Source organism: Mobula birostris, chromosome 3, assembly GCF_030028105.1.
Source record: "Mobula birostris isolate sMobBir1 chromosome 3, sMobBir1.hap1, whole genome shotgun sequence".
Taxonomy (NCBI): domain Eukaryota; kingdom Metazoa; phylum Chordata; class Chondrichthyes; order Myliobatiformes; family Myliobatidae; genus Mobula; species Mobula birostris.
The window spans coordinates 195061557-195078283 of NC_092372.1; the positions used below are offsets into that span (position 1 = coordinate 195061557).

General features: G+C 36.6%; 1 protein-coding gene and 1 long non-coding RNA gene across 4 annotated transcripts in view; one reads left to right on the forward strand and one right to left on the reverse strand.

Annotated features, from left to right (window-relative positions):
• Positions 1-16727, forward strand: part of LOC140195517 (uncharacterized) — a 115944-nt gene that overhangs the window by 71083 nt on the left and 28134 nt on the right. The gene's annotated exons all lie outside the window — the stretch shown is intronic.
• The window catches only part of LOC140195516 (enhancer of polycomb homolog 1-like), a 201790-nt gene continuing 189186 nt past the window's right edge, over positions 4124-16727 (reverse strand). For all 3 annotated transcript variants that reach the window (XM_072253972.1, XM_072253971.1, XM_072253973.1), the window contains 4 exons: positions 13722-13840; positions 12873-13008; positions 10976-11345; positions 4124-4448 (listed from right to left, as the gene is read on the reverse strand). In XM_072253972.1, the coding sequence (XP_072110073.1) occupies positions 4376-4448; positions 10976-11345; positions 12873-13008; positions 13722-13840 (698 nt within the window). In that variant the 3' untranslated portion in view covers positions 4124-4375. The remainder of the gene's footprint in view (positions 4449-10975; positions 11346-12872; positions 13009-13721; positions 13841-16727) is intronic.

Here is a 16727-nt window from a genome sequence, read left to right on the forward strand (position 1 = left end):
GGTCTGTATCCCTCCATGCTCGGCATTACATGCTCATCTAAGAGGATACTTTAAATACCTCTATCATATTTGCTTCCACTACCAGCCAGGCATTGCATTCCAGACACCCGCCATTCCGCATAAAATTCAAGCACCTGTGGGTTGCTTGAATTTAGATAATGACAAAATATCAAGAATCTGCAAATATCACACTATGCACTCAGTAAGGTTGAGTCTAAAAAATACAGGCAAATCAGTTCAACATCATTGAAAGGAGAACTTCAAAGACAATATATATATTTTTGGAAATACAACATATTAACAAATGAAAGCCAAAATGGGGTTGAGAAAGGCAGCATTTATTTGATTGTGTTATCTTATTAATAATGAAAACTTTGAATTAAAGTACTGACTTATGCGCTAACACAATTTGAAACAAGTGTGATGAGAAGCACGAGTGTGTGAATATGAAATTAGCTTAAATACAGAAAGTAGTAATGATGAGCATATTTTTCATCTTAAAGGAATGTTGTATGGTAGGTTGTCCCATATATCTGATTTGGAACCACTGCTGTTTGATAGATTAATAAGGGCTCGGATATGTTGGACTTTACTTCAGGAGAATGGAGAATTTCTAACTGCTGGGAGTTTTATGATAGTTAAACAGATAGGAAAGTGGCAGATGAAATGTATGTACTTTAATATTAAGCACAAAAACTAAAATGGTACAATTTTGGAGGTGAAAAAAATTCTTAGATGCCTGAATACATCATTTGAATGTTTTTTTTTAAGAAGGTGGCTGGATAAATCAAAGGGGGTACACATTATACTTGGCTTTATACAAATAAAAATGCTAAGGTAAGGAATTTATGCTAAGGCTCATACAAAACACTGATTAGGCCCTGGTTGCAGCTCTATAGCCAATTCTGAGCCTTTTCATACTAGGAGAAAGGTCAAGGCTTTTTCAGAAATGCAAAAAAGATTCAGTAGAAGAACTAGGGAAGTCAGGAGTTGATTTTCTTAGGACTTACTATGCATTCAAGATCTTGAAGAGTTTTGATAAATGAGAAATAGTTCCCAATTGCAGAAGCATCAGAAATCAGAGGATTCCAAAAGGGATCAGCAAATAACAGGAGTTGACAAGAAGCGGATTTATTTACTTATTTTTCAGGATTTTAGCTGCAATGCATGGAGTAATGAGAATTACAGAAAAAAGATGAATTAAAATGGTGAAAAGTGAACTGATTTTACTTAAAGGCATGGGTCTACAGAATATCACCGTAAAAAATACAGTAGAGGCATAATGGGCCAAAATGTCCCTCCTTGTGCTGAATCTTTCAATGATGTATATGATGTATGGATTTTAATCCAGTTGCTGCCTTGCTTTACGATTAAAACATGAATTTTTTCTTATAAAGTTCAGTTTCTCACTGTGCACTAATTTTGATACTGGAAGTAAAATGCTTACTCTTATGATAAATTATTGAAAACCGTATACAATTAGAATCTGAGTTTATGCACTTAAAGAATATAAATGTTGCTATGGTTATTTATAGGATTGGTTAGGAAGATACTCATACCTTTCAGAGTTGAACAACGTTGGAAGCCAAAATCGATCAGTATCTTGAATAACGAATGCAAGGAACAATCCAATAATAATTCAAGGAAATGATAAAAATAGAGCTGGTATACTACCTGCTGCCGAATATATGATTAGTTTCGCCCCTTTTGGGCAAGCCTCAATCTGAAGAACCAAAATGTTAAATACTAATTTTGAAATAAAGATTGATACAAGAGATTGAAGATGTTGCAATCTGGAGCAAAATCCAAACTGCTTGAGGAATTCAAGGAGATCAAGCAGCATCTTTCGAGGTAGCACAGTTGTCATTACAGGTCGAGACCCTTCATTAGGGCTGAGAGTGTAGAGGGGAGATAGACAGAATAAAGAGGTTGGGGGAAGAGAGAGAGACAGTGCTGGTAGGCAATAGTGGAACCAGATGGGCAGATGCAGCACAGTGGGAGATGGAGGCAAGCTGAAGAGTGATATGGAGACCAGATTCTGCTAAGTAATAGAACAAAGTAAGGGAAAGGCAATGGATTATACGTTTGCATGATGAACAGATAGAACCAGATGAAGGAGGAAGTAACTGATGGGGGGGGCAGGGGGGGTGAAGATGGTATGATGGGGCTGGCAAGACCTGGATGGATCAGAAGGAGAAAGGTATACAGGAGGTACAAGTTTACCCAAAGTTAAGTAATTTGATATTCATACTACACAGGCAGAATATGAGGTAGTTTCCATTTGGCCTCATCCTGTCCGTGAGAAGGCCAAGGACAGACAAGCTGGTGGGGTTGAAATGACATGTCAATGACAGTTCAAGATGGCCAGAGTGGACATAGCACAAGTGCTTTGCAAAGCAGTCACTTAATTTATGTTTGTTCTCACTGTTGTTGATAATGGAACAAATTGTTTAAAAAGCCCAAATTAAGAAATTATTTTTAGAACCACCAACTGTGAAGTGCTTAAAAATCTGTTTTCTTTTGGGCAAAGAAAATGTAAAATTATGTATTTACGAAGTTTACCATGTCAAACTGGAAGTACAATGACACAACTTTCTGAAAAGGAAGTGTCTTTAGGCTTTGAATCCTCAGAAAGACAGTAACATCTTATTGGTAAGCAGTTGCTTCACATCTGAGGAACAATGTTGTCATTACTGCACTGGTCAGACAAAGCAATGACTAAGAGGCAATTATTTTCCAATGATCTAATTGTGCAATAAAGTAGTAAAATAAAAATAAGCAGAACAAAGTAATTACTGAAATTCAACAAGGATCAATTTACTTTGTTTCAATATAAGCATTAGGTCTTGAAAAGATGTATGCTATAAACTTAAGTTATTTATGAAGTGGTCCAATAAGTTACCTCCTCAATGCATTACCAGCCACATAATATCCCCCCAGATTTTTTTTTTTAAGTCTAACTTACCAGCATGGTAAAATGGTGAGAGCTCACATTTCATAATGCTTCAATTACAAAATACTGTAAATACACAAATTACTTTTCTTTCTAATGTAGCAAGAAAAATAACTCCAACACACGATACAAAATTTAAAAAAAAACACAGCTGTTGGTCAACATGTAATGCCCTGGGTTTATTTTGTGAGAGTTCTGTCACAATTCCAGGTGGGATTAAAAACCTTGAGGATAAATATGCCATTGGACTGGGCATTCAGACTCAGGTACTGACAAAGCACTAGTAGTAGTCTGTTAAGTACCAATCTCTTCACAGAAGAGAGGTCTATTATTTCCAAAGGAAGGCACCCGATATCGTGGTTCTGGCCTTACAGCCTTCACAAGAATCTGAAAGTAAAAGCTGGCTGTTTCAGAAACTGGAATGATGATACACGTACAGCAACTACTGCATTCATCTCCCTTATCTCCTTTTTGTTTCTTCTCTTTTTTTTGACATGAACAAGTGAAGAATGAAGTCTGTGTACAGGAGCACAAAATCAACCAAGAAATTTACAACTTTAACAGATACAAAAATAAAACGATGAATTATGAAAAAGCAAGGGAAACTCTGATACAGCTCAGATTTGTTTGAAGGAGGTTCAATTCATTTAAACTCAAATGAGCAAAAAAAATCTAAGCAGCATAGAAAATAATTAGTGCTAAAATAATTTTGCAGAAGCTTCTCTGCTTCTGAAAAAAATGTGACTTCATTTCCAGCTTGTTACTTGCGTTAGAACAAATATAAGTGGAAGATCCCTATGTCTCCAAGAAGTAGTTCCATCCCCATTTACAAACCGATGCCTTAATTTTCAAATCTGTATGTATGTCACCATTTTTACATGATACACAGAAACTCAGGGACCCAGAGGGGAACCAAGTATGTTTACCATTTACAAAATACCAAGGAGTCCACAGCTACCTAACACATTTACTACAGCACAGGAACCAATGAAGGTACAGTGTACAAAACTGTAAACACAGCACAATAAATAGATAAAACAGCAGGTTCCGCACCATGCACATGATGTGATGACACTTCATCTCTATAGATCTCTCACATCTCACACTCTTACTGGTTGCAATTTTGTTTTCTCTTTCAAGTGCAAAGCATCACGAATGAACAGTTCAGTATTCAAGTAACATATATACAAGTGTATTACAAATATGTAGTACTGTACAGATAATTGCTGTATCATAATTTACAGATGTCAATTCCTATTAACAACAGTAACAAAAAAAAAAGCATGAGATGTGCAATGCCATCAAGTCCCCAGAGCTGCCATGGAAACAATGTGCTGCATTCTGCCATCCCTTGCATTCACAAACGCTATTGATGCATAGCACTTAAATGAGTTCCCAAGGCTGCAGCTTTCTTTGTGGACACTACGTTACTTCCATTGCCACTGTATTGTCTGCTATACTGTTTAGTGCTGGCTTTTCTGTGTCATGGTTTTCCCTGGAGAAGAGAGATACACATCATTAGTCACTGCTCTGTTTATAAACTAAAAAAATTAACACAATGAACTGAACAGACCCAAAAACCCAAGTTTTCATGAAATGTTTCCAAGTTTAGATTGCTAGCAATAATTCATTTTAAAATGCCTTTCTCTATCTGACATTATGCACCAACACAAGATTTTGTGTCCTTAATTTGCATTCAAGCTTTTTCACGACTCTACTGACCAGATATCACTGTTTGCAAATTAACCACCCGATCCACAACACATTCACATCAGTGATTTGTGATACCTTCCTCTTTTTTTCATGTAACTTTGCTACTACTTTAGTATCAAGTCAAACATCAACTGACTTTTGCATCTTTTTAGGATCTTCTATCCATTTATAGTTCCTCTCCACACATAAGATAAATAAAACTAAACTGGTAATCTAAAGACAGATGAAACATAATTTGAAGGCTAAAGCTAACAGCGGCTTATTCTATAAAGTTAATCTATATACCATTGCAAGGATTTGAGCACAATTAGATTTAGTAACACAAGAGGACAATAATCAAAAATGTGCTGTACTGTATTTGCAAAATGGACTTGGACCCAGTGGTTGTATAATCAGTTATCCCAACACAGAATTCCTTGAAGTCAATCGTCATCTACAAATGGAGCTTTTTACAAACATACTTTGCTTTTCAACTTCAATTAATAATGAACCATGAAGGCTTACAATATTTGTACACAAGGTGAGGTAAGGTCTGTTGCTGATGAAAAATGCCAAGTTTTATAACCATAATGGTAATACACATGGGAAATTTTCCAATTCAATTCTACTTTTTCTAGAGGGTGACACACAAAAAAATTGATGCTGGAATGTGGAGCAAACAGCAAATTGCTGGAGGAACTCAGGAGGTTCGGTGGGGGATGGAAGGGGAAGGAATTTTTGATGTTTAGGGTTGAAATCCATCCTGGTGCAGGGCAATGACAATTTCTTTAACAACACAGTTGCTCCTTGACCCACTGAATTTCTCAAGGAGTTTGTAACTTTTTCCTCTTTAGAGGGCCTTTTCAGGACTCAAAAACAGTAGCTGATTGTGACTGACAGATGGATTTTATCTCCTGGTTAATTTGAAGTGTAACTGGTTACACCCTATATTTGATTAATGGACATCATGAAAATTGGATTTAGATACTCCCATGTAAACTGCGTCAGCAATGAAGAAACCAGAACAGTTGCACTAATTTCATCAATTCAGTCGTCAGGATGCACTATCACCTGCCATGGGAGGATTGCATGAGCGAGTACACTGTACGTCAATTCTCTTCAGAACATAGGATTCCTAGAGAGTTTGGCAGGGTAGATGCAGGGATGATATTTTTCCTGTTAGGCAATCTACAATCAGGGGTCAACTCACAATATGATGGTTCATTTAGGATTAAGGCAAGGAGAAATTTGTTCAGAGGATGCTGAATCTTTGTAACCTTAGGAGGACCGTGGATCCTCAGTAACTGGATTCATTCAACAAATCAATAGTCTCCTGATTAAGGAAATCCATGGATATAGAACGTGCAAAAAAAAAAGGCACTGAGGTATAGGAGCATGATCTTGATGAATGGCAAAATATGCTTAAAAGCCCAGATGGTCCATGCTTGCTCCTAATCCTAGTTCTTATGTAATGAAATCTGAATCAATACATTATAAATTACTTAAAATCCACTTTAGGGTTGCTGTTGGATGCTGTCAATAATATTGACAGCATCCAACAGCATAATACCATTAATAAATCATTTATCATAAATCTTCCAAAGTGTACATAATACCTTAGCAAAAGAATTGCCAAATAAACAGCTTAGACTCTCTTGAACCTTAAAATTATGTCAAAATATTAAATATAACAGGACTTCATTAGATTCTGATTGTCACAAAGCAAACATATGCATGAATCTTTGACAGATCAGTATTTTACTGCTCTATCTAACATATCCCGACCCCATTGTCTCACCTATATGAAGCCCCTTATCACATTATCTTGAGATGGGGAAAATATCCTGATAGGTCAATTTAGGAAAAGCTGCCTGTATTGTCTCCATTGCTCAACCTAAATATGCACTGAATAACTGCAGAAGACAACTTGATTTTATAACACCAACCTTAGCTACATAGTGATCTATTGATTTGGATATGAACTGTATCACAGTGTAACCTCTCCAGATGTTTTCCATCCATTCTGCTTTCACCGGTTTACATTTTTATTAAATAATTTACCTATTCTGCATATTTGTTTCATTATAAATGAGGGAATGCACAAAAATATACACAGGGTGGAGACAATTATTCTTTCTAAATCTTTCTTGAAGGAATTTCCATTTTGTGTTCCATCTTGGTATACTGCAGACAACAAGTTTTCTTTAAGTAACTTATTGCTAACCACATTATACATAGATTTTCAATGATCTTGATATTTTATTTAGTTGCACTGTTTTGTGTCTGAAGCAATGCAAGACTAAAGCACTTAGTAATCAGTTACACAAACATCTAAAAGATAGGAATATTCATGCTTTAAGGTACAACCATGGATACATCTTCATACCAAAATAGAAAATCATAAGACTTACTGGATCATGGTCTTCAAATTTCCAAAATGAGCTATAAATTTAATGGGCTTTTATGTCAAATTGTATTTCTGAATCTACGACAACTATAAAGATTTAAAAATGAAAACAACCTTTTCCTCTGAAAAAGGGAAATGATCCAACTGCTCACTTAAAAAATATTTCAAAAAAACAAAAGCACTTTACTTGCCTCCCAACCTCCTGCTCCTACCCATAAAGTTTCCCGATGTGCTGTAGTAAAGTCTCCATTTATGACTCCTATTTCACCTTCTGGGTGGCAACATCACGCCTCTATGGCGCTTTGAATTGCAGAGCCAGTGACGTGTTTATGGAGAGACACTTCCTGCAGGTGTGATGTTTAAAGAGTGAGTCATCATCAGTACCCTTTGTAGAAAAATTCAAACCAATAAAGAATTATGACCAATATCAAATTTTCAGAACCTGTGTGGGAAGAGGTTTCTTCTCACTTAAATGTTGAGTTTTGGTGACAATATACTTTTGGGTTCATCACTTTCTTAAAGCAAGTTTATCAAATCCTCACTGACCCATGGCATTTTAAGAAAGGGTACCGATCAAAAATAATGCCATTACTATTACAGTCCTCCATTTTTCCCTAAATGGGATTCAATTTCCACAAAGTAACCTATTCAAAAATATTTTGGGAATGGCAGATCCAATTAAGAAATTTTTTTTTTGCATCATTGTCATCTTTTACAAGAAGTATAAGGCTACAATGTCATTGCATTTGCTGCATAAAATGCGTTGAAAGGATCAAAGATGATGTCAAACTCTTAATATGTATATAAAGGGGAAGCTATAATACAAAATTCTGTTTCAAAGGTAAGCTTAATATTTAAACAAACTACATCAAGCTGTTCAGTAATTTTAAATACTGAACAGCTTTATTAGGCCTATCTAATTCATTTGGTTGATTTCCCAAATGAATGAATAAATGCCTTTCACATAATCTGGAGATATTTCATTGCTTTGTAAAGATTATTTTTGATGTCATAAAAGTAGTTTTATGAAGCAACTCACTATCACCAATCCTAATCAGATACTACTAAACTTAGAAATATGAAGGTAAGCTAGCCAATAATAATAATAATAATAATAATGAGGGCACCAAAAGTATTTTTTTCCCCAGATATCCAAGAGAGGTGAGAGTGGATATTGGACCACTGGAAAATGACACTAGAGAGGTAGTAATGGTGGGGGGGGGGCAAGGTGGATGACTTACTAAGTATTTCGTGTCAGTCTTCACTGACACTAGCAGTATGCCAGAAATTCAAGACTGTCAGGAAGCAGAAGTGAGTGTAATTGCTATTACTGAGGAGATGTTTAGGAAACTGCAAGGTCTGAAGGCAGTTAAGTCACCTCAACCAGACGGACTGTACTCCAGGATTCTGAAAGAGGTAACTGAAGAGATTGTGGAGGCATTAGTAGTGATCTTTCAAGAATCATTAGATTCTGAAAAGGTTTCCAGAGGACCGGAAAATTGCAAATGTCACTTTGGTATTTAAGAAGGGGTTGAGGCAAAAGAAAATAAATTATAGGTCAATTAGCCTGACTTCAGTGGTTCAGATCCAATATGAAATAGGCCAATGTCAGCATTATTTCCTTCAGAAGATATACTGTCCGACAAATCTGTTGGAATTCTTTGAGGAAATAATAGGCAGGATAGCCAAAGGATGTTGTTTACTTGGATTTTCCAAGGCCTTTGACAATGTTCCACACAAGGCTGCTAAACAAGTCAACAGCCCATGGTATTACAGGAAAAACACTAGCATAGGTAGTAGATTGGCTGACTAGCAGCAGGCAAAGAGTGGGAATAAAGTGCGCCTTTTCTGGTGACTACCTGTGTTCTGAAGGGGTCTGTGTTGGGACCACTTCTTTAAACGTTACAATGATTTGGATTATGGAATGAATGGCATTGTGGCCAAATTTGCGGATGATACAAAGATAGGTAGAGGGGCAGGTAGTATTCAGGAAGCAGTGTGTCTCCAGAGGACTTGGGTCAGTTTAGGAGAGAGGGCAAATAAGAGGAAGATAGAATATAGTGTAGGGAAGGAAATGTATGGTCAAGTAATTTGGCATAAGGAATAAAGGCATAGATTATTTTCTAAACAGGGAGCAAATTCAGAAATCAGAGGTAAAAGGGGTCTTTTGGGATTGCTCTGGATCTGTACTCACTGGAGTTTAAAAGAACAAGGGGGTTCTCATTTAAACTTATCGAATATTGAAAGGCCGAGTTAGAGTTAATGTGAAAAGGATGTTTCATATAATAGGGGAATCTAGGACTGAAAGGCACAGCCTCAGAATAGAGGGATGTCCCTTTACGACAAAAATTAGGAGGAATTTCTTTAACTAGAGGGTGATGACTGTGGAATTCATTGCCACAGGCAGCTGTGGAGGCCAATCATTGGGTATTATTTAAAAAGGAGGCTGATAGGTCGTTGATTAGCAAGGGTGTGAAAGGTTATGGGCGGAAGGCAAGAGAATAGGGTTGAGGCGTAATAAATCAGCCATAATGGAAAGATAGGGAAAGCTTGATGGGCCAAATGGTCTGAGTCTGTTCCCTATATCGTATGGATAAAAACAACTGAATCATACGAGTGCTTTTTTCTACTATTTCTCTTCCACCACATCACTTATTCCCAAAGCTGGTGATATTCATTAGGGTATGGTTTAGTAAGTGCTGGTACATCTTTAGTACTTTGTGCAGGTCATCCTGGATGCACAAGTTCTAGAGGGCAAAGGTCAGAGGCATCCTAGTATTCCAGTATATAAATCATAAAATGTTAGCAGGCATATTCAACAAATAGCAAAATGGTATATCAGCCTATATAGTGAAGAAATTAGAGTTTTAAGAATAGAGTGGTCTTGTTCAGTCGTACAGGCCACACCCAGAATACTATGTACAGCTTTGGTCCATTTAACTAAAAATAGGATACTGTAGCATTGGAGGCAACCCAAAGGAGATTCACTAGACTAATTCCTGGGAAAGGGGATTGTCCTAGAAAGAAAGGCTGAACAGCTTGGGTCTATATTTCTTGCAGTTTAGAAGAATGACTGTATTCAAACATAAAAGATATGTGGGCTTGACAGGGTAGACGTTGAGGTATTTTCGCCGGTGGGAGAGTTAAGAAAGGGGTCATAGTTGCAAAATAAGGCTAGTCGTTTAAAATTGAGGGGCACAGAAACTTCTGCTGACAGAGGATACCGAATCACTTGAATACTCTGCTTCAAGCATTGTGAAGGCCAGCTATGTTTAAAGTGGAGATATATGAATACCTGACAAATCAAAGAACTCATGGTTTATGGGGAACTGGCACAAATTTTTCCTCCATGATTATTTGAGCCCAACATCAATTTCTGTAGCAAGTAGTGTTTTCAAGCACATGGTTGAGACCAGTACACAGAAGCAATAGAAATGGGACAATGATTAATCACAATCAAATGGAGATCATTCTTGCAATTAAATGCATTCCATTAAAGGAGCAGATTGCATTTTCTGTGAATTTGGGTATTATGAGGAATGTTGCAACTGGGTGACAGGCTGAAACTATGACTCCAATTTGTGAAAGGACTGCATTATCAGTAATCTATAAATTAAATATACAGTATTTGTAGAGGGGAATTATTATAACTAAAGACTTTTAGAATTTCTTACCTTTAATAGATCCCACTGGTTTCACATATTTATCTGCCCCTCCCCACCCGACCCACTATCAGCTTTAGGCAACGCTAGATGGAGAGAGTGCTTGAATGTAAAAAGTTACCATCCAGACAATTAATCTTTACTACAGCACACATGGAAACAAGCTGCTAAGGGCATACTTTTTCTTGTAAAAACTGAGCCAACTTGAAACCAAATCTTGAATATTAAATTACAACTATTAACTTTGAGAATACAGCTTACCTTGGTACTCCGTCCATGGATGTGGAGCCTGTAACCTTGGGCATCTGACAATTTGCTGCTGAAGCCAGTTTTAAGGCAGCTGTTGGAACATTATTTAAAGTTCGTGGTATATGACGTGCATTCAGACTGGTGACAGAATTAACAGCAGCTACTGAGCTGGGTACACCTATGCGAAGGCTGTTGCCAAGCAAAACCTGAGGACTTGAGTTCGTAGTATTTCCATGGTGACTCAGTGCACTATGGGAAGTTGCTGTCTGTGTGTTGCTGCAGGAAGGCAGTAAGGCTGAACCTGCTGCTGATGATGACGATTGACTGGTTTGCACAAGTGCTGTAGGTGTGGTACTCGTGAGGTGTAAGCCCTTGTACGATCCTGTGAATAGTAAAAATAAAACAGAATTAGAACACTTGCATGATCTTGAGATCAGGGCAAGAAACAATCAGTGAAATGATCTGAATTAATGTTGGTGCATTTGCATTTGGGAAGGCATTATGACCAACAAGTTCATATTTCATCAATTTTATTGCACACTAAAGGAATATGTGCCACAGAAGGTTAAAGCAAGCAAATATATCAAGTAACACAACAAAGTCCCAATCACATTTGTTCTGCCTTGTCGAAGTATTAAGGAAAGGCTTTAAAAAACTTTGTCACATTCAAAACCGATAATACTCGGAAAGGTTCAAAGACTGGGCTCCTCCAGAAATGTGATTATTGTTTTCTCAGAGCATTTGTCAATGAACATCTCTAACATGCAATTCCCCAAACCCCCAAGATAAAATACTAAGCCTACATTTAAAAGGGTTATGGCTGCATAGCATGATTTCCACAAGAGATTTTGCAGATGCTAGAAATTCAGAGCAACACACAAAATGCTGTAGGAACTCCGCAGGTTTTCTGGTTACCTGCTTGCTTTTTTCAAACAATAACAGTTCCAATTCACAAATCTTTAAGTAGCAATTTTATAGTATATGTCTGCTGATCTTCCATCTTTAAATCAGATGTCTAAAGTTGGGATGGAAAACTAATTTAAATACTGTTCAAACATTATACAGGGTATATACCATTACAGAAATGAAAATAAGCTGCTCTTAAAAATTAAAATATGAATGAAATCAGTGAGCTTTAAAAAAAATGGCTGTAATTAGCTGAAGGTATGAATAGCATCAGTTGTTAAACATGCCTTCAGTTGGCTGTAATTTAACAGCAACTTTGTGAAGTGTTCTTTAGGCTAAATGGGCAAGATTCAAGTCAATATGTTTAGCCTCTAACCAAACTTGCCTGCTGGTCAGTGCTTTATTTTTGTCAGCTGAAAGTGCAAAATTTTTGGGACATTAAATTATACTCCAACACAGGTTGCTATATTGTTTATATGTAAGTAAATGGAGAACAATTAGTCTCACCCTTATAATGTTTAGCTTCATTTGTCACACATAAATTGAAACAGTGAAATGTATCACTTGTATCTCCAACCAACACAATCTGAAGAAGTGCTTCAAGCGCAACACAAGATGCCCATATATGTATATTTTTGGAGCGTGGAAGGAAACCATAGTGCCTGGAGGAAACTTGTAGTCACCGGCTGAACATAAAATTCCTTACAGACAGTGGCAGGAATTGAACCTCAATCACTGATTGTGGCTGTGAAGTGTTGTGCTGACTGCTACACTACTGTGCCAACCACAGCAATGAGCTTGAAATTTTTCTCCACATTGCCACAAATATAGCAACTGTATTTAAAAAAAGTTACTCAATATAGTCAAAAAGGCTGGATGAGAATGAATAACAAATTCTCTACAATGTAAACTTTAATAACATATTCCTTTACATTTCTGAAAATATGGTCTTTCTCCCCATTCACCTCCAAAAGTATTTCATTTTGTGACTATCTAGATTTACCTGAGGCTTGGAGGACACCATTGATTCCAAGCACTGCCTCCTCCTTTGCTTTGAATGCCATCAATTGTTCGGATGTCATTAAAGCCGAGGCTGCAAATTGTGCGCTGACTGAATCCAATGTTTTTGAAACAGAACCCTGTTGTATAAGAATAAAGAAATTATCCAATAAATCAGAAATATTATTGTAAGCAACAAATAATTGATTTTTAAATAGATCACTTCAGAAATATTTCTATTGTTTGTATTCAATGAAATTTATGGAGAACTAAGTAATTATGATCATATGGTTGCTGTCTAATTTCATTTAATATTCAAAGATCTTAGAAATGATGACAGGGTGTTCTGAGATGACCTTTGCTGAACATTTTCCATTGCTTCAACAGGCAACTTTTTTTTTTGGCAGCATTGAGCTCACAGTCAAAAATAACATTGCTGATAGCTGCAGCTATTGCCCCACTTGTATAAGAATATGCACAAAGTCTTCCAAAATATTAATTTATACACTGTTCATTGCCTAGCAAAACAGTTCATTTTAATTAAAAATTTTTAAGTGACAGTTCTAATCCTGAAAACATAACTTCTTCAATCTTGCCACAGTAGTGAATTAAAAACTGATTATGCATCAATCCAATGATTTCAATTGCCAATCAAACCTGAGTTTCTGTATTTCTCTGTTGATAATTCGCCTTGACACAATTTCCTTCAAAGTTTTGTATAATAAAGATATCAATCTTAAAAATCATGTGTACCAATAGGTTTTTGTTATGATACCGTATTTAAAGTATACTTTTTAAAAAAGTAACAAAGTCACACAGCTGTTAAAGTAATATTTAATTGAACAGTGCTTACCTGTGAAGAATTGGAGCCTGAATTACTATGTGCTAGCTGCTGCTGAATCTGTGCAAGTTGTTGTTGCTGCATCAGTACTAGTTGCTGTTGATGTTGCTGGTATTGTTCTGCTGTAAATGCTGAACACAAATCAATTTATTAAGGCAAATTTGATGCAAAAGTAAAACTGACGTAAGAAGCGTTTGCCACTTTCAGATACATCGAATTCTACACATAACTGCACCAGAATCAACACTTAGGTTGTAAATATTGCTTTGATATGTTTACCAGGATAGTTTTTCCCAAAGTGATTTAGCAAATTAACCTGTCATCTCTGTACAACTAGATTTAATTCACACATCTGATTATGAAATGGGCATTAAATATTCTGGAGAGTAGGGTAAGAGAACACTAAGACAAGAAACACACATTAAAAACCTGCTGATTAGAATGACCTTCATACAAGTTACTGAGTAAATATAAAACCCCATCAGTTAGTTCTCATCAAGTTAGGAGTAATCAATTTAGGATGTTATGGGATCATAAAATAGGAGTTCCAACATATGAACTTTTCGTACTTGTCTAATCTACCTTTGTACTATTTTTCAGCATTTTCCCCATATCCCCCAATTCATTTAATATCGAGGGATCTATCCACTTGTTTTAAATGAACACGATTGCTTCCATGACCAGGATACAGAATTCCATAGATTCACGAAGTGAAGAAATTTCACCTCATTTCAGCCTTAAGACTTTTCTTGTTCCCAAAGCATGCTTCCTGGTGCAAAGTTCCTCAGTCAGGAAAACAATACCATTTCTCAAAATTCCATCTAGTTTAGTATCAGCTAAATCAATAATATAGACCATGAATAATTTCTTTCCTCCTCGACCCTTCATTCCTCAAAGCATCTCTCTGGTCATAACTCAACCCCAGAATGATCCATTTACTCCTATTCTTAACCATTTTCAATTCTCTTTAAGTATATTCCTCCCAACTCTATGTGCTTTAACCTCGTTAACCAGCCTCCTGTGTTTGACTTATTGAAAATATTCCTGAAATCCTAAATACACATCTACTGGTTCCTTCTTATCACCTCTAATCCATATTCTAAAAAATTAATGCCAATTCTAATCAATCTTATTACTCTTTTCAAGGTGTCTTATTAACACATTATTTATCATAAATCCCAGCATTCCCCCCCACCATAATTTCTTTCCTTCCTTAAATAGCGGGGCCACCTTTACTATCACCAATCCACAATCTAAGAACCTGATAAAATATGACTTAAAAGGCCATCCTTCAAATTTTTGAGACGTTAATCATCAAGTTCTTGCCATTCTCAGCTTTAAAGCTCAACAACCTAACATCATTTTTTGAGTAAATTGTTTGAATTAATGTAAATACTGTGCATTAAAAAGGAAGCTGAGGAAATGTAAATAGTCACCTTGAATTTGCTGTTAAGATTACAGTCATGCAGATGACATCATTCTAAACAAAGTAAAAGAGTAGCACTTCGAGTCATTAGAATTCAGTTGTATTTTATGCATCATTTAACAACTCATTAAAATGCAGAGAACTGGGATTGGCTTTCTACCCACTCACAAAAAGCACAAGATGTTTGTTCCTCATTCAAGAGGGATCTTGTAGCACTATCCCTCTATGCACTGCAATTCGCTTATCACCGAAACAGGTCTATGGCAAATATTTCTCTGGCCCTACACTCATTTCTGGAGCATCTCGACAATAAAGACACTTATGTTAACTTGTTTTTATTACTGACTACAACTCCACCTTCAATACTATAATTCCAAACGTAAACCTGACCAACAGACCATAATCAGTAAAGATAGAAGGCAACACCTCTGCTCAATTACCTTCAGCACTGGTGCCCAAAACATTGTCCTCAGCCCCCTACTCTAATTCCTGTACACTCACGACTGTGTGGCTAGGTTCTGCTTTAGCTCCAACTACAAGTTTGCAAGTGACACTACCACAGTGTACCGTATCTAAAATAGCAATGCAAGAGTACAGGAAGGAGATGGAGAGTCAAGTGACAATGGAGTCATGACAACAATCTTTTTCTCAATGCCAGCAAAACAAAAGAACTGGTCATTGGCTTCAGAAAGGGGTGGCACACATACTCCTGTTTACATCAATAGTGCTGAAGTCAGAGTTAAGAGCTTCAAGCTCCAAAGATCAAATAGCCTATCCTGATCCAACCATGCTGACACTACAGCCAAGAAAGCTCACCAGCACCTCTTACTTCATCAGGTGATTACAGAAATTTGGCATATTCCCTTTGACACTCAGCAATTTTTAAATCTGTGAATCATAGAAAGCGTCCTATCCAGATGCATCACAGCCAGATTTGCCAACTGTTTTGGCTATGACCACAAGAAACTGTACGGAGATGTGGACAGAGGTCAGTCTGTACTTCCTCCTCTCCATGGCCTCTATCTACACTTTTTGCTTCTTAATAAAGCAGCCAGTATCCAGGAGCCCACTCTCCATTGATGATCTCTCCAACTCCCTCCAATCAGGCAGAAAATACAAAAGCCTAAAAGTATGCAACAGCAAGCTCAAGGACAGAGCCTATCGCACTATTCTAAGACTAATAAATGGTTCCCTGTATGATAAGATGAACTCTAATGTCACAATCTATCTTGTTATGGTTTTGCATGTTTACCAGTGCTGTACTTTTTCTGTATTGTAACTCTTTATTCTGCACTCTTATTATTTTATCTTGTGCAACCTCAATGCACTGTTGTAATGAATTGATCTGTATGGATGGCATGCAAGTTTTTCCACTCTGCCTCAGTACATAAACTGATTTATGTTCTAACTTAATTATTGCCAAATCAGTGTATATATAACAAGCTAAACTGCATGAGCTGTTAGTTTTATTATAATTGTATTCTTAAGTGGCACACTACTGAAACACTCATTAATGCCTGTTACCACTAGACTTGTGAATTTCTGGTCTTTATTCTAACTCCCAGTTAAGCAATACATTAAATTTAAAATCT